The 19,417-nt window shown below is 38.9% G+C and overlaps 1 protein-coding gene across 1 annotated transcript in view; it reads left to right on the top strand.

The window, feature by feature from the left end:
* PRUNE2 (prune homolog 2 with BCH domain) overlaps positions 1-19,417 on the top strand; it is a 260,827-nt gene that overhangs the window by 223,146 nt on the left and 18,264 nt on the right. The window contains exons 11-16 of the mRNA XM_090274188.1: positions 205-405; positions 9,186-9,359; positions 12,033-12,041; positions 14,838-14,940; positions 15,572-15,703; positions 17,383-17,469. Of these exons, the coding sequence (XP_090130314.1) occupies positions 205-405; positions 9,186-9,359; positions 12,033-12,041; positions 14,838-14,940; positions 15,572-15,703; positions 17,383-17,469 (706 nt within the window). The remainder of the gene's footprint in view (positions 1-204; positions 406-9,185; positions 9,360-12,032; positions 12,042-14,837; positions 14,941-15,571; positions 15,704-17,382; positions 17,470-19,417) is intronic.

Here is a 19,417-nt window from a genome sequence, read left to right as displayed (position 1 = left end):
ATTTCTGCATGGCCAGGACTGATGGGGCTGAGACCTGCTGGTCAAGAAGGGGATCCAAATTCCATATAAACCATTTTTTAGTAGGTATGCCTTTGCTCCTTTGCTGAAAGGGCTTTGAAAATTTGTTTCCACCGGGGCCCATACCCACTCTTGGCAGCCAGGTAGGTGGTCTAATACTTGATGTCGTTTCTGTTTCTTCTTTAGAACCTCCTAACTCTCTGGATCTTAATGGCACTCATCCTCAGAGAATCAAGCTCACAGCCCCAAATATCAATCTTTCTCTGGACCAAAGTGAAGGGTCTGTCCTCTCTGATGATAACCTGGACAGTCCAGATGAAATTGATATCAATGTGGATGAACTGGATACCCCTGATGAAGCAGATTCTTTTGAGTACACTGGGCATGGTAAGTTGCCAAGTTGGCAAGGCCAAAGTTATGTGAAAAGTGAAAGATTATCTAAGTGGCATTAATAACAAACCTTCCATTTTGTTGCCAGTGGCTCCTTTCTATGAGTTATTGAGGCTTCTATTTGTATCTCAGCTCATAGGTGGCTGTGCTTGATAGTTTAGAGCTTGACAAAGGTCACCCATAGCCATTGCGCTTTTGTTAAACCCCTACTCTATGCCAGGCCCTGTGCTAGACAGTGGGGTTGAAAGAAAGCTGTTATCTGCTGTGTTGTTAGAAAATTGGGGCTGAGTTTGCAGAGAAAAAGAATTTAATCTGCAAGATAAAATTTGAAGCAGAGAAATCAGAGCTTATCAATTTCTTTGTACAAGCTCCCACTGTCTGTAATGTCCTTTCTCCCAGATTCTTACATGGCTGTTCTCTTCTCTTCATGCAGATCTTAATCCACCTTGACCTCTGTAATCGAAGGTGCTCCCCACCCCCACCCCCACTGTCCAGTCACTTTCTATGATAGGAGTCATTTTATTTTCCATGTATCACTAATTGAAATGATATCATTTAACTAACTGTTTGCACGTCTATTGTCTTTTTCTTCCCACTGAAATGTCTGCTCCATGAGGACAGGGACTTGATTATGTTCGTTGTTATATTGCTGATAGAGTAGGAAGGAAGGAGGGATGGAGTCGGGTATGGTGGAGGAAGAATAAAAAGGGAGAAAATAGAAATTTGCTGGATCAGGCAAAGACCCTCCTAATATGAATATCATCTCATTTTAATTCTTTTCTCTGTTCAGTGAAATTGGGTTTGTTATGGAGTCTAATGAACAAACTGAAAACATAGAAACAGTCTCATAGATACAGAGAACAGACTCACAGCTGTCAGAGGGAAGACAGGTTTGGGGGCTGGGTGAAAAATGTGAAAGGATTAAGAAAAAAAAACTCATGGACACATACAACAGTATGGTGATTATCAGTGGGGAGGGGAGGTAGGGGAGGTAGGAAAGGGTAAAAGGGGGGTAAATAGTGATGGAAGGGGACTTGAGTTGGGTGGTGAACACACAATACAATATATAAATGATGTATTATAGAATTGTACACCTGAAACCTACATAATTTTATTTACCAATGTCACCCCAATAAATTCAATTTAAAAAGTAAATCGTCAGATTCTCAAAAAAAATTGTACAATGCAAAGCATTTGCTTTTAAAAGTGGCATCATGTTGTTTCTGTTTTACAGGATGACACTCTCTGACTTCATCATATTGAAATTAAAAGGGAGAGAATCCTGGCCACAGCTGTTGCTTTGATACATTGTAAAAATTCTTCTTAAAATTAAAATTACAAAAAAATTTTTAATTTAAAAATTACTTTAAAAAATACCATTTTAAATGATGCCTTGACTTTTAGAGCCATGTTAATTCCAGCAATGTCATTCATAGGAGAACATAACAAGGAAATTAATCAAATTTGTGAATTAATTCAACCAATGGTCATTGAGCCACTGGGGACTACAAGCATGACCAGTACAGACTGAGACCCTGCCTTCACAGGGAAGTGTTTGGTCTCCTCAAGCTAAAAAAAAAAAAAAAAAAAAAAAAGGCTAAACTACTTGTTCTACAGTTTATGATGTTTTAAGTGGAAATTTTATGTTGCATTTTTGTCATACTTTTGAATTTTTTTAAAGATTTCATTTATTGATTTTTAGAGAGAGGGAAAGGGAAGAAGAGAGGGAGAGAAACCTCAATGTACAAGAGATACATCGATCGGTTGCCTCTCACACATCCCCAGCTGGCAACCTCGCCTGCAACCCAGGCATGTGCCCTGTCTGGGAATTGAACCGATGACCTTTTGTTTCACAGGCCAGCCCTCAATCCCCTGAGCCACACCAGCCAGGGCATACTTTTGAATTTTTATAGTTATCTGGGTATTTGACCCTATAGGTTGAAGTACACAAATAAGAGGCAAAAGAAGGCCTTGAATTCATATTCTTTTCTACCTTCTCTGAGGCTCTTCCCCAGCTACTCCAACCAACCCAGCTGCCCCCAGCTGCCCCGGCCCTTCTGCTAAAATATTCTCACATGTAAGAATCATGCCTTGATTTACAATGCCACGGGAGACAGCTGTGGCATGACCCCGCTGGCCCCTCCCTGTCCTCCCCCTGTACTTTCCTATTGCCCTGGGGAGCTGTATCCCACCACATCTGAAACTTTTATTTTTATAAATAGTAAAACTGCCAAGCTAAGTGGTAGTGGCTGAACAAACTGCTAATTAAAGCTGCCACTTGCTGACATAGTTCTTTTTAGTCGATACAGTTATGCTGAAAGAACCAGTTTAACAGCCACATCCCCACTCTTAGGTCCTATATGCAAAGGACAGAATTCTAATATAGCTTGAATTTTAAAGTCCACCCTGATTCTGAAATGAAAAATGTATCTTTAGACACTGTTTTAAACAAAAGCATAAAACACTGAAAACACAAAGTTCATCTGAAAAGCTGTGTTTGATAAACATGTAGAAATGGATAGTTCACTGTATTAAGAGGGATAGAATACATTTTAGTCCCAAAGTATGAAATAAATGCTTGAAAGCTGCATGTTTTGAGGGTTTCTTGTGTGAGCATTTGGAACTAGGCATGTACACATTCTAAACAAAATGGGAGTTTTTAAGACAACAGTGTTTCAAAAGTATTTGGTCAGTAATTTATTCTATTTAATGAACGCTTTCATAGTGCTTACTATGTGCGAAGACCATGTTAGGTGCTTTGTAAGTATTAACTATTAATCCTCATGTCAACTCTATGAATAGGTATTATGTTTCCCTATTTTAATAGGAGATCACTGAGGTGAGACACAGAGAGGTTAAGTAATTTACTTAAGGTCACATAGCTAGTAAATATCAAAGCCAGCACTCAAACCCTGAGTTCTTGTCCTTGATTCCTGGGCCATGCTGCTCCATAAATATACTGACAATGAATAGGAGAGTCTTTTACGAGCTTAGGCTAATATATCTGAAGCCAAGCCTATCATCATCGCCTCATCATACTTACTCACCCTTTTATTCAGCGATTTCCATGCCTTGAGGGCTCTTGCTTTACCAAATGCTTGAAAGACTTTCAAGCCATTGCCTATTTTACACAGTAGCTGATGACCAAACATTACTGCCGGGTTATTTGCCCACCATGTGATTTTGTTTATGAAAAAATTTTGAATTTCACAATCAAAAGTTGTTAAATTGGTATTTATTTCCAAGCAATTTTCTTTAATAATTGTGTCCAAATATTTGGAAAATATCATTCAAAGTACTGACATAATAGAGGTTTGATTTTCTTTCATATTTCCAAGTGCCAAAGATATCAGAAATATGTATGTAAATACTGAAGTACTTAGGAGGTCGATCTTTCTATTAAGATAGATCTGAGTTTTCTTTTTAATGCTTTGTTATACTAATCTTAGAAACTTCAGTATAGCCAAAGGTCAGGAAAGATGATGACTTATTTCTGTTTTCCAAACCAACTTCAAAGTTATTTTTACCATGATTCAGATATCAGCAAAGGAATTTCTAAGGGAAATGGAAAAATGATAACAAATTTTAGCCTGAATATTTCTGAGAAGAATGTGAAAAGAAATAATGATGTACTTTTATATTTTTCTGCCTTAGTGATGTTTAGCAACCTTATTTAAGCTACCTTTTCCAAAACTAACCTCTAATGACAGATAATTTTCTCTGGGGATAAGGTACCCCAGCATTTTTTCCAGATAATTGGGGAGTCACTTTATTTAACTTCCCTATCTACTGTCTTTCACTATTTTCACAGCCTGCAGGCAATCAGCTTATAAAATCAATTCCATGTTTTAACTCTGCATATAAACTAATCAAGTGTTAAGGTTATTTTCTTCTATCCATGAGCAACCTCATGCCATAATGGTATGGTCTGAAAGGATAGTTTTTCTTGTACTTTTGTATGCTGATATTTTACATTCGAATTCATTGCCTGCCTGCTCTTTGTCACTACAAAAAAAAAATAATAATAACCTTTAAAGACTTGTTGACTATATCCAGAATGTCTTTCCTCTAACAAGAAAAAGTTCAAACATGATGTCTTCTAGGATTATTTACATTATCAGTGCAAGATCATAATACAGACAGCTAGTCACCTTTCTTAGATGTAGGTCTCCTACTGGAAGGCCACAGCGGATGCAGACATCATCTCTAGTTAGTTCGTAATGACACTAACAGTGGATTCCCCAGTGTGGTCTGTACAGCACAGGCCATTTAAGAGCTTTTGTACTAAATCATTGCACAAAAGATAAGAGAAAATATTTAAGTTGACTTCTCCCCTGTGTACTAAGGCTTAATTGATGTCAACAGTTGCCAGGGAGAAAAATTGGTTATTAAAAAAAGGAGACAAAGAAAATCAAGCATTTCTTAGTGGCAACAGACTGATACCAAAAATTAAATATGAAGGTCCTGGGGATAAAGAGTTAAATGAGACCTGAAAATTTTCAAAATAGTGATAACATGATGGCTAGGGGGAGGTTGATAATTTATAGTTATGGCAAAATTATTATTAAGATCAGGACAATATTACTAATTCAAGGAAGTAAGTAAAGCTAATTTTACTTCTGGATAGCTTATATTGTGGACTTCTGAAAATGAGCCCCTGAAGAGAACTTACTGTAGCCCATAGCCCCTAAGTGATTTCTCTTGCCCATTGACACCAGTGCTCACAGGAGGGGAAGGAGGAGGAGCCCCAGCAATGGCCAGCTCTCACCCTCTGAAACATCAGCAATAACATTTTATTTCATATAAAGGTCCAACCTCAAACTTTATACTAAAATTAGTAATAATATTGTTTTTTAAGATAAACTGTAGGAAAATGTGTGTGTGTGTGTGTGTAGATGCATACTCTTAAGGTAGAGGTCTTCTTTCTTATGATACAATAATCAAAAACATAGAGATAAAAATTAACAGAGTCAACTACATTAAATATTATATTTCTATTTGGAAAAACCTCACAAATTTAATAGGTAAGCATAAGGCAGGAAAATAATCGCAATACATGACAAAGTTCTGTATAAAGAGCTTCAACAAATCAATAAAGGCAATAGCTAAGGGACTTACCAGTGCCTCCCTGTGAGAGAAATATCAATAGCCAATAAACACTTAAAAATTCTTACTGTCTTTAATAATTAAATGAATACAAAATAAAACAACAAAGAGACAGGTTTCACCCTAAATTGTCAAGGGTTAAAAACTTTGATGAGCTCCAGTGTTTTTGACAGTGTGAAGAAGCAGGACCTTTCATATATTTTTGGTGTGATATTTTCAAGGCAAAATGTTCATGAAAACCTTAGGTGCTTATACCCTCTGATCCAGCATTCCATTGCAAGAAACTTAGCCTAGAACAACAGGTACACGAATGAGGTAAGATACCTGTACAAAGATATTTATTAAAGCAAATTCTTTCTAAGAAACAACAATAAAATAAAAGTAAACTTTTATCACTATGGGATTGATAAACTAAAAGACATCAGCAAAATGGGATTCTCTAGGGCTACTTTTAAATCAAACAGCGTTGCCCTGGCCAAATGGCTCGGTTGGTTGGAGCATCATTACGTGCATCAGTAGGTCATGGGTTCGATTCCCAGTCAAGGCATATATCTAGGTTTCTGGTTCCTCCTTGATCAGGGTGTGTACATACCAGAGGCAACTAATCTCTCTCTCTCTCTCTCTCTCTCTCTCATCTCTCTTTCTTTCTCTTTCTCTCACTTTGAAATCAATGGATGTTATCCTCAGGCAAGGATTTAAAAATAAATGAATAAAACAAGCAGAGTTTATATACATTGAGACAAAAAGAAGCTTATGTGATACTATTAAAGAGGAGCACATTGTAGAACAGTGCGCACAGAACATGCATAATATTCAGAGCAATCATACTTGGGGGGATGATATGTGTGTACATGAGGCGGGTCACCCCCAGCACCCTTGGCTCAGTGGAAACTCACTGTCCAGAGGCGGTCTCAGGACAATAAGTAACCCAAACGTGTATTTTGTCTGGGAGGAGGAAAGGTTGCTGATCTCTCTAGGGGAGAAAAGCCCCGATTAAGCCTTCCAAGCTCCTTTTATTGAGAAGGGTATCCAAGGGATACAGAGTTAGGATACATAAATCATCAATCAATTTCAAATGCTTGGATTACTGTTAACAATCACTGGTTATTAATAACAATGTAAGGAACACAGTGAGCATTCTGGGTCACAGTCCACTAGACATCCTGGCACCATATGGACATCAAGTGAATACACCTTCCAGGTACTTGATGTTACACAGGGTCTGTAGCTAACTTAAGAGATGAGGAAAACAGAGCAAGTATCAAAGCAGAATATTCATTCTTTAAATCCAATTCCCACGGGAACCCCCTGAATGGGCCTTCAGGTCATGTCCGTCTCCAGCCTTCCTGTTCTTAGGGTCAAGACTCACAGGCCTCCTGGGGGAGGTGGGGCTAGCTTGCGGCCAGGCTACAATTCCCAAACCCACACAGGGTGGTCCCCTACATGTACACATGCACATAGAAAGAAGAATACATATCAAACAATGAGTGAGAGTAGCACTGGAGATTTTTGCTGTTTTCATGAACAATTTCTGTACTGCTTTTACTTTTATAAGTGTGTTTTGCTTTTATAATCAGAAAAAAGAATACAATGTATGAAACTTTTTAACAAAGTAGCCTCATTAAAGCATGCAGAAAACAAAACAATCCCACACTTATCATCAGGGCCAATTTAGAGCAGGCCAAAAAGTCCCAGACTGGGTGAAGAGGGGCTGGTGGGTGGTGAGTTCACTGCAGGGGATAGCATGTGTGTACTGGAGCATCAAAAGACACACCCACATCAGAGCCCAGAGTTCTGAAAGCACAGCCACCAGATGGAAAACAAAGTCATAGGAAGGGAGCTAAAATGAGCATCCAAGGGCCTTAACCCAAGTAGGAAGAGAGAAGCAGGAAGGGATTCATATGCAGTTGGATGGATTTGCATAGGTGACACAATGCCTGATCTGAAGCCAAAGGTTGCTGCTTTCCATCCTTAGTAAGCCACTGAGTGCTGGTGGGACACAGAGAAAGCCAGAGTGAGGCAAGGCTCTGTAGGTGGTGGTTGCTGTTGGTGTTGGCAAAAAAGCCTGGGATTGCTTCCCAAGTGGCCTTCATTTTACTATTCTAAGTCACAGGTAATTAGACACGCTCGAATGTTTCTTATGGAATTTTCCGAAACATAATGGCTTTGTTGTGGCTTCATGCCAGGTTACCTATATTTCCAGGAACTTATCTAAACTTTATTTACCCACTCACCCACCCCGTTTTTATTGAGTACTCTGTGCAGGTTTCCAAGCTAAATGTGGAGGTGAATTACCTTTAAAGGTAATTCAGGAAGAGTTTCTTAGCCCAAGGAACTCACAGCCTCATAGTGAAATAGACAAGAATGAGACAATCACACATTCAAGTTGCAATGGGATAGCTTAGGAGAATAGAAAAGGTGAGGGTTTGACTATATTGGCTTTGTGACTCTGTGACCCGAGGTAACTACTTCAGTTAGTTTTTGCATCAGTATTATATCTACTATACCTACTACAGTGCCTGACACATGGTAGATGCTATTATTATCAAAGTCCCATAAAAAGAATACAAGTAGCCCTGGCCGGGTGGCTCGGTTGATTAGAGCATTGTCACATGCACCAATGGGTTGCGGGTTCAATCTCTGGTCGGGGCATGTACAGGAGGCAACCAATCAATGTTTCTTTCTCACATTAATGGTTCTCTCACTCTCCCTTCATTTCTCTCTAAAATCAATAAGCATGTCCTCAGTTGAGGATTAAAAAAAAAAAAAGAGTACAAGTAAATCAAAGGTCATTTCCTTGAATAGAAAAATAGATAATATCTCACAGAATTATTTTGAAAGTTATAAATAATATTTTCCTTCAAATTACTTAAACCTACAAAGATAGTCATTATTCCACTCTGCTAGTACTTGAAGTAAAAAGAGAAACAACTGTTCCTTATTCTTTTAAAAAACTTAACATGATTGCTTTTTTCTGGATGCACAAGAGTGGGTAGTAAATTTCTACCCCAAGATGTTCAGTGGGCTTTTTTACTGCCTTTTGCACCCACAAATAGGAGCCTTGAAAATATTGGCCTAGGAACATTTCTGGCCTACAAAGTTATTTTCTTGCTTACTGTAAAGTCTTGCTGTTTGAAAAATCCATAGAAAGTATATAAAATGTATATCCTGATGTGCTCCCAATAGGGAAGGAGGGTCAGCTCCATTGTAGGAGCCTTAGAGCAGGGGCCTAGGCCAGTGGTATCATCAGTATACTAAGACTCTGAGCACTCAGGATACACCAGAAAATGTGGTCCGAGGAAGACAAGATTATCTGGACCTGATAAATAGCCTTTACCCCATTAGAAAGGCCTGTGATTTTCAACCTATGTGATCAAGGATGAGCTGGTATTAGCCTATACCCTCTTGGACCACTATTGGCACAGGACAGCTCTAGCCCTGCATCTGTACCCGCCCTAGCGTGGCTTTAGCAATGGATTTGGTTGTTCAGTCAGTCACTAATAAAGCTGCATTGAGTGCCCTCTATGTGGTCAGGATGGTGTCAAACTCTATGAGTTACACAAAACAGGGAGTTCCATCTGGTTGACTCTTGCCAGGAGACAGCTGATTGCTGAACTGCCTCAGCTGTAAAGCTCTTGCTCCTTCAGCCTGGCTCTGTGCTTTATTTCCAGAGGACTCCACAGCCAACAAAGATTCTGGCCAAGAGTCTGAGTCCATTCCAGAATATACAGCAGAAGAGGAGCGGGAAGACAACAGGCTGTGGAGGACCGTGGTGATTGGAGAACAGGAGCAGAGGATTGACATGAAGGTCATCGAGCCCTACAGGAGAGTCATTTCTCACGGAGGTAGTCAAGCTCTGCGTGACTCTGGGAACTGGGGAACAGGCAGCCATGTCTTTTTAAAATAAGAAACAAAACTAGGGTTCTCTGCAGCATGACATCCCAAAGACTCGATTGGGCAGCCAATGTTCGGGGTGACTGGAGAACAAACTTTATTACTTCTACTCAACTCCATAAACATTGGAAAGCCTACCAAGCAAAGATGACTTTCCAATGTGAAAAATGTTTTTCAAATCACACATCTGATAGCTATAACCTTCTGTGTAAATTTCTTGAAAACCATAGTTGTCCAATTTAATAGTATCTGTTTGGAATTCATCTGGGCAGCTTGTAGGGTTTAACTGAATAGTTTCTGAGTTCATACCACCATAGCCTGTAGTAAGATCACTACAGTAGAGCTGCTTCTAATTACAAAGTGGTCATTTAAATCCTCTTCAGAAGCTTGAGGAAATCTTTGTAGACTGAGACTTGTCACGTCTTCCCCCAGTTTACCTGAAACTGGCTTTTCTATAAATTCCATTACACTTATTCCTGACAACAGCAAGTTCCAGCCAAAGCCTCTCTTGCTTAGTGAGATGCAAGGGAGAGAGAAAAGCTGTGTTTTGTATTTCCAGTGCTTTCTTGGAGCTCCAGAGCCCTGAGTAATTTGGGATTCACAAAAAGTCAGATGAACACAAGGGACACATTTAACATTGTCAACTTCAGAAAACATAAATGGCTTTTTTATTTTCCTGCCGCATGCACTCCTCTCCCGCAGCCTGAGGTCCCACCCTAACCATGCTGCTGTCCAGGGAAGTGTAAGCTGGCAAGGCAAACTCTGTTCTCTCTTCCTGAACAAGGAAGGGGAAATAAGAATCTTGGGTCAACATTAAACTCATAGCTGCTGTTTTCCAACTAGCAGAAGGACACTATGTTTTTTCAATCAAATTTCCCTCCACTGGCCAATTTTCCACTTTCCCTCCCAGGCATTGCTACCTGCACTTAAGTATCGGACCCCCCAGGGACAATAACCATGACAGTGAAGGAAAATGCCAATAGGTGTCCTCGGCCATGACCTTCCTTTTTCCTGCTTCACGGTGTGACCTGAAATGGTAATATGTCCCCGTGATAGCAACTGTGGGGCTGGGGCAGTTTCCTCTGAGGGAAACTTCTGGCCTAATCTCGCTGCAGGTGACAGAAAATTGGCCATAGAGTCAACCCTTTTGTTATGCAGAACACCACAACCTGCACATCACCCAGATGTTCCCAGAAGGTCATACCTCCTTTGCACCACCCGCTATATGCAGAGGAGGTACGATTTGTTTGCTTTTGCGGAATAAAAACAAATCAAAGGCTGACTATAAAAGTAGCCTGAGCTCATTTTGGAAAGTGCAAAAAAATGCAGAACAGTGATAATTTCTATAAATTTTTACCCTCCCCCGGTCTTCAACTCAGTGCCCTTCTGTTATGAAGAAGACAGGCTCACTGCTTCACTGCTGTCCTGATACTTCTTATTCGTCCAGTACACCTACCCGCTTGTTCTTCCCTCCACCAACCGCTGTACAATTATGTGGGTGGAGTGGGTGGGTCTGCCGCCTGAATTAGGAGAGAGTAATTGTCATTAGCACACTAGGGCTAGAAAAAGCTCCTGCTTCTGCCTGGCACACTCTGTGATAACTGAGCTGCCTTCGGGATAACCTGGTTTGCTGTGCCCTCCATCCCTGCCACCTCCTCCCCTTGGCGTTAGCTCCTTTCCATCTGAGTTGTGAGCTCAGTTTCTGTCTGTGTGACTGACTGTCCAGTTAGTTTGGAAGGCAAGGCCACCTTTCCTCTCCTCAGCTCCACATCATCTTTCTCCAGAGGCCGGCCTGCATGAGAGTGCCCTGCCTGCAGGCATCCGGCACATTAGCCCTCTCAACAGCTTTGTGCTCTGTAGGGAAAGATCATTCGGGTGTTACTTCTGAATTTGCCAAAGCTTTGTCTTCTGTGTTGGAAGCTCACATCACTTTCTTAGACCTTAGTGATGATAAAGCAGTACTCCTTGCTTACCAATCTGTTCAGTGTGTCATCCTGGCTTCTGATGAGCATTTAAAAAGCAGCACTCCATAGAGAACATAAGTCTTGTTTTGGTATCTTGCATTTTGCTATACAGAAGTTTTCCCATTCGGGCCAACAGAAAAGTGCCAACTGTTGGCGCTCTGTGCAACTGCGCAGTGGGGGTGGGGGTGGGGGTGGGGTTGATTCAAAGAGCTGCATAAATTAACTGGAATACAAGGCCTTACCCATTGTCCATGCCAGTTGGAAATATCAGTGTGTGAGAACAGTATTTGAACAAATAATTCAGTTTTCTATTATTGCCCAAAGCCCTGTATACATGTAAAATAACAGGGTTCAAGACCCACGTTTGCCACTAATTAGTCTGTGACCTTGGTATATCACTTAACTTCTCTGGGTCATCTGTCAAATGACGGTGACCTCCTATGAGCGCATGAGCAATATTCCTGCCATCTGCTTATATAAAAAAGCAAAGGGAGGTCTGGGTGGTTTTGATTAGCCAACAATGAGGACAGAACTGGCTTTTTTGAACTTGAAACAGAGAACACATTTAAATGACCAAGGACAGTCACGCGAAAGCATTGTAACAAGGAGTTTCCTTTCTTGTTTTTTGTTTTTGTTTTTACTTCTCTTATTTCATTGTAGGAGATTCAGGTAACCTCTGCAGTGTTGCTGGACAAATGATCCTGAAAAGAATGGGGAGAAGAGTTGCTGGCTGTTGTGTGTGTCTGTGTGTGTGTGTGTGTGTGTGTACGTGTGTGTTTTGACGGCAACTGTGGCATCTTTCCTTCTCTCTCCATTCCATTTGTGGGCCAGCAAACTTGTGTTACGTCCCTTTCATGCCTCTCTGTTCTGCCTCAGGTAAGGTTCACATCACTGCCTCAGGGGGTCTCAGGGGCACCACAGTGAGCTTGCTCATGCACCTCAGCACACACACCCTGAATGCCCCTCACAGTTATTGAGAACAGAGTCTAATAAAATACACATTTTTTAAAACCCAAACTTCAGACACATCATGCTGTTGCTGCCAGGCAACTTCATTTGAGTAAGCTGCATATTTAGAATAGAAATTGGGTTTGTCGACCCCCGTTAGGATGTCTGTGAGGGACAAGAGGGACTGGTCTCTCTCATTCTGCTTATTGCACTCTGTCAGCAGTAGCTGTTTGAAGTGACTCCAAAGCCTGACAACAATGGCAGCGGTTCTTGATTTAGAAGGAAAACTCTCATGAGGAAGTCTTTTCCTCCCATTTCTGTTCTTACCTCTCCTCCTCTCACCCTGTTTTCTTCCTCTTCTCTTCTTCCCTCCCACTGTTCCTCTGCCATTTTCATTTGTAAATTTCAGTAATTTTTATCTAAAGAGACATTCCTCACTTAGACAATGTCAGAAGGTGGCAAGTGGTCTGTAAGTATTGGTAAAATGAACTCGTGTGGACGTGACACAACATTCCAAGGACAGGCCGCACTGACACGGAGCTAAATCGCCATGTAAGACGACATCTGAAATACTGTTTATAAACCTCAGGCTTTCCTTTTTAAAAAATTTCTTAGAAACTCCTCGGAAATAGAAAAAAAAAAAAAATCCAAGTAACTGACCAGTCACGATCTTGAAGTTATTCTGATAGCTACATTTAGAAAGATGCTTTTGAAAGGATGCTTTAGTATGTGTTTTTAAGTTGGATTTATGTTGTCTATTTTCTCTTCTGATGAAGTGCCCTTTTTCATTGTGCTGGGTCTGCACCACCTACCTTTGTGGCATAGGGTTAGTGTAGCTAAGACACCTTATCCTTTATGGATTTCCATTTAGTTATAACACTTCTTAAAGACAATTGGTTGGAGGAACAAATACTTCTTGTATTAAAACATATCCCTTTCTATTGTTTTTCTTCATATCACATTCTAACAAGAAGTCGGTAAATACCAATATATTAGAACAGATGGAACTAAGACACAAAGTCCAGAGGGAAGCTACGGCAAGCCTGTCTCCAAACATGTGTTTCATCAGATGTATAACGACAACCACAAATCAGTAATACACATGAACCCATAATTTGATATATTTTTAGATGGTATCACTTTCTTCCCCCACCTCTTTTGTGGTAGAATCATACTTTCTTTTTGTAGAGAACATCTTATTAAACTCCTTTCCAAGAGTTAAGCCCATCCACATCTATATCCAGCCAGTATTTCATGGCCACACATCCCAGAGGGGGGTTTAAAACTCAGGGAGAATGAAACACGCTCAGTTCCGAGAGGGCTGGATCAGCCCTGTGGGCAGGTCTTGTCCTCCTGCTCAAAGCTTTGAGGGAATCTCTGTGTAATGATTCTGAAGTCCAGACTACGTTGTATTACAAAAATTGCAAATGTTTAAAAGGAGATATAAAAAATGAAAATTCCATTTTTAAGTCTGGAAGACACATGAGGTTCCACACACAAACCTGTGGGGATCTGAATAACCACCACCATGAGTCTCAAAGATGCAGTCGAAGGGAACGCAGAGCTTGGATGAAGCAGAGCTTTCAGAAGTAGATTAAATTTCCTTAGATCTCTCTACATTTTCTTTGACCCTTGGAGTTTCAATGGCCACACTGGTCTGCATCGCCTACCTATTTTCTCACCCTATCTGTAAATAGCATTTCCACCCACTGCCCCATCCATCTTACCAAGGAAGTAATTCTCACATTTTCCCAAAAGCATATATTTTCATAAAACTCCAAGTGAGTCAGGCTTTACCCAAACCACCCCTTCTTGAGTGTGCCCCTCTCTTTAAGAGACTAGGCTCTGAATTCTGTGCTCAGTTATTCTTTGCCTGGCTGGAACTATCCATGTTTCCTGCACTATCTATTGAATCTGGAGATTGTAGGGGCCCTACAGGCAAGTGCACCTGTCATCTAAGTCAAAACCAAGACATTTTATTTGTCTACTCACTAGCATTTGGTCACTGGATTGTGTAAGTCTGAGGTTATATTGCAGTTCAGTGACTAAATTTTCCCTTTATACTAAAACTAAAAAGAGTTTAAGATGATTACTTAGAACTTTTCTCCACCATTAAAGGAAAAAATATATTATACAAATAACCTTTTTTAAATATATAAATTAGAAATCCACAAATCAGAAAGTGTTGCTCCAATCCTTTGATAAGTTAGAAATTTATACACCCATTCATGACTGTACAACACATATAAATTGTTCATAATATATGGATACCCTATATATGCAAATATATTCACACTATATATTTAAGATGCTATATAACATATATGTTTACCACTGAAAGATAATTATATCTATATATACTTAAAAAAGTATAGTCTATATAATACTCGCTTAAAGATATATCTATTATGTCTATATCCATACACTTATCAAGGCCTCCAGATTTATCCTTTTGGTTAAATATTACCTTGCTAAAGCTTTTAATTGGTTACAAATGTCTTTTTGTTTGTCCCCCAGGATACTATGGGGACAGCCTAAATGCCATCATTGTGTTTGCCGCCTGTTTTCTGCCAGACAGCAGTCGGACGGATTACCACTATGTCATGGAAAATCTTTTCCTGTGAGTGATACTTATGACAAAGTGCTTTGAGTTAATGTCTGTGGGCTCGTATGGCAGATAAGCATCTTTAGTAAAAGGAAATAAGTGATGTAGAATATTCTAAGCCTTTGGTAAGAAGTCAATGAAATCTCTGTCAAGGAACATTGCTCAAAAGACTAAAACCTTTCAAGTCATTCTTGTCAATAGAATGGACTGAAAACAAAACAAACACAGTTTGGCCTGCATTTCAAAATTCTATAACATTTCCTCTGGGTGAGGTGTTATATTTGTTCCCCGATAACATGTTCTTAATCAACTGATGATAACTTAACTGTTTATATCTACTCTTATTTAATCTGAGTTGCCCTCAGTATATAACATTGTTGACATTTTTGAAAGTCAGGTTTCTTACCCACATATTTTTTAGAGTGCCTGCATTTTTTAAAAAAGATAACGATACATTTAAATGAACAACACTCTCAGAGAAAGGATCTTAGGTAACTGATTCTTCTCAAGGTGAAGAGGTAATATGTATGCACAAGCATTCTTAAATGCCATGCACCCTCATTTAAATGTGATATGATTATGGTGTAGATAAGATGAAGTATTTCATGTGGAAGCTGAAAACACTCCCTTTCCTTCCTGTGATCAGATACGTAATAAGTACTTTAGAGCTGATGGTAGCTGAAGATTATATGATTGTGTACTTGAATGGCGCTACCCCAAGACGGAAGATGCCAGGGCTGGGCTGGATGAAGAAATGTTACCAGATGATTGACAGACGGTAGGTGGGCTCCTTTATTTAATCCCTATTCTTACTTTCTCAATATTTCCCATTTTAAACTCCCTCTTAATCTACCAAAAAGGCACTCACATTTCAGGAACATTAAATTACACAGAGTTGAGATAAGAAATGATAACATATTAATCAAAGTGTCACTTGGTGCCCCAAATCTGAATAAAGCAAATCCTCCCCAGATTTTGTTAAATGTTGTCATCTCAAACCTGCTGACAAAGTCTGTGTTCAACTATGCTTATGTTATTGCCACACGGAAGTGCAATGAGAACTGGTAATCTAGTATCCATGATTCTTTTCAAGTGTCATGTGATCTTTATGTTATATATGTGCACTGGGATGACTTGAATTTTTGAAAATCTTGTGCTCTTACTTTAGTATTCACTGTTCATTCACATTAACCACTAGCCCATATGGTGCCTTTGGGTGCCCCTTCTTCAAGATACTTTACTTTCATTTATACTACTTCTAATTGAACAAAACACATTGTTGCCATGTACAGGGTAACTGTCATAAACATACAAGTTTACAATGTCTACAATAGGTTTGACACTCACTTAGATGTAGCTCCTTACATAACAACACACAAGTGCCCTGTTACAGTAACTAAAATTCGTTTAATGATCTCAACATTCATAAAGTAGTATAAAAAATGGGCCTGAAAATCAAAAACATTAAAATCATAGCCTGAAGGCCAAACAACCACATGATATACCATTTCTATTGTTATTATACCCTGGCTGGTTTGGCTCAGTGGATTGAGCGTCGGCCTGCGAGCTAAGTGTCGCTGGTTCGATCTTCCAGTCAGGGCACATCAGAGAAGGAAAACTCTGACTCCAAAAAACCTCCGCTGCCTTGCGGCATACCTCTTCAGGGGAAAGGCTAAGGGAGTAAACCCCGACAGAAAATCCGGAGCCGGAGTCCCTAAGGCGGTTTGACGTTGTAGTCAACACCGGCAACTCCTGCGGCGCACCTGAAGCCAAGCTGTATTGACTCCGTCTTTCCCTTGGATCCTTCAGCTGCGAAGAGAGGGGGGGTCTGCTGCATGGGCAACAGCAAACCGTCCATATCACCCTGCCCAGGCTCTGTAGCTTCAGCTTCACTGGAGAGGACACTCCAGCGTCATCGCAAGATGTCGATTCAACACGGGAGGAGACAGATACCGTGTCACTCCCGAGTCGGACTGCACAGCCATTTTCGGCGGTGCAGATAGACTCTTAAGAAGCTACACCATCGTCTCTCGAGACGGACGGCTGCCGAGAGAGAGAGAGAGAGATTGTTATTATATGTAAGAAGACACGAAGGCTCAGAGATAGAATAATTGTGTAAATTGCTAGTAAGAGTGTATTTTTTTCAAAACAGTATATAATGCTGACAAAAATGAAAAGCATTGTTAAGCAAAAATATGCCATGTTTATATATTTATCAACTCCAAGAATACAACCATTCTATTTTACCTTTATTCTGAGAAAATGAGGCTTGAATTATAGAAATTTAAAATTATATATTGAAAAGCATTTTTTTAATTAATTATGACTCTTCTATACTTTCTCTGCTAATAATAATAACTTACCTAGAACTCTTTCTACATATTCTTATTTGGACATTGCTTTCTGTTTTAATTCCCACTAAAAGTGGATTACAAGTAATACTTTTTTTCAAAACAGGTTGCGGAAGAACTTGAAATCCTTCATCATTGTTCATCCATCTTGGTTCATCAGAACAATCCTTGCAGTGACACGGCCTTTTATAAGGTATGATTATTATTATAGTAAAAGTAAAAGCATTACTAGTAAATTTTTTAAAAGTATTAATTGACCTGTAAAAAAGAATTCATAAACTAAGAGGGTACTTGACATATTTGCCTCTGCCTTTCTTGGAGAAATACTTTGGACTATCCAGCAAGAAACCCTAGTTAAGAATGAGTATTATTTCATAATGACTATTTCCTCCCAATTGTTATAAAAGATGATCTCTATGTTGGTTGCTGTGAGCATAGAAGATGAAGTGCTGGGTTTCTATGTTACATGACAAAAAGGAATAGACCGTACTTGTAAAGTATTTTAAAGTATGGTATTTTGTAGAGGATAGAAAAGGTAGAGTAACATGACAATAGGAAACAAAGACAACCAAAAGACAGAAGCAGAAGCCATGTCTTATCTTAATTGTTCTATTTTTGTTGAACAAATACCATGTAGGTTACTAAAGTTAGGTAGAGAGTCTGGGCAGCCATGTTGAGAGCGTATTTTTTGATCTCCCATTAGAGTTCTTGGTTTCAACTCAGTTCACTTCAGTGAATGTTTATTCATCATTTATGTTGTGCTAGATGCTACATAACCTTACATTTGGGGAATGCAAAGAAAAGTAAGGTAGCCATAATATTGAAAGACTTAGAACAGTTAAATGAGACAGTATGTATATTCTAGAAAACTTTAAAAATATAATTAAAAAAAAAACTTTGCTTAACATTGGGATACAGATTATATAAACTGAAAATTTTCTACCCTAAAGTTATTAATGAATCCCTAAGAAAAACTCTGATAACTTCACTTCTGGAGAAAAAAATTAGAGGTTAAAATCCCACCTTCCCCCATTTTTTTACATAGATTTTACGGTGCCGTCCAGATTCTACCTTTTTTTACTCAGTGTTCACTTGTAATTATTTAACACTCCCATTTCTACTTCCAACAATTGAGTACCACGATTCAATCTAACTTTTTTTCTGGCAAGGTTATTTCTTTGCTATGCCATGTCAAATTGCCTTAAATATAACATGAAATATTTAAGGTATACAAAAGCCAGTTATTTTAATAATAGCAAAAAACACTTTAACAAGGAGCAGGAATCTATGTACACTGAAAAAGCTTATAAAAAGTTTAATGTGTAAAAAAGTAAACATCAGAATTGATATTGATTTTTTGATTTTTTAACTAATTCAGTTTTTATATTTATAAAACAAATATTTCTTCTTGCTAAATAACAAAATACTTGTTACTGTAAATATATTGAAAATGGTTATAATTCAACATTATTTATTGAAGAGAGTTTCAATATAATCATAATTACAGTAATAATAATAATAATAAAATAGCAAATATGTTGTGGTAAATTACCTATAATAATGGCTTACCTTTATTGAGTGCTTACATGCATTATTTTATTTAATCCTAATGCTAGTCTTCTGAAGGAAGTGCTATTTACTATTTTTATTATACAGGAAAAATCCCTGAGATTCAGTGAGGTCAAATAAATTGTCTAAAGCAGGACCCAGCAAACCCACTCTATGAGGGATCCAATAATAGATATTTTAGGTTTTGTGGGCTGTGCTCTCTCAGTCACAGGTACCCAGTCTGCCATTATCAGGCAGAAACAGCCATAGACAATGTGTCAAGAGTAAGTATGGCTGTGTTCCAATAAAACTTGATTTATGAATACTGAAATTAAATTTTGTAAAAATTTTTACATCACAAAATATTCTTGTTTTGATATTTTTGACCATTAAAAAAACATAAAAATGATTCCTAGTTCAAGAACTGTAAAAGACAGTTAACACGTTGGCTTTGGCCTGTGGGCTATAGTTTGCCAACCCCAGGTCTAAGGCAACATAGCCAATAAATGAAACTCAAGCTTGAAATCCAATTGTCTGCCTAATTCTAAAGATCACACACTTTAAGTACTTATACTCTGTATCTACAGTTTCAT

The sequence above is a fragment of the Furipterus horrens genome, unplaced genomic scaffold (genome assembly GCF_987537825.1).
Source record: "Furipterus horrens unplaced genomic scaffold, mFurHor1.1.pri manual_scaffold_4, whole genome shotgun sequence".
Taxonomy (NCBI): domain Eukaryota; kingdom Metazoa; phylum Chordata; class Mammalia; order Chiroptera; family Furipteridae; genus Furipterus; species Furipterus horrens.
The sequence above is the reverse complement of the archived record's forward strand: the minus strand, read 5'-3'. Positions and strand labels throughout refer to the sequence as shown.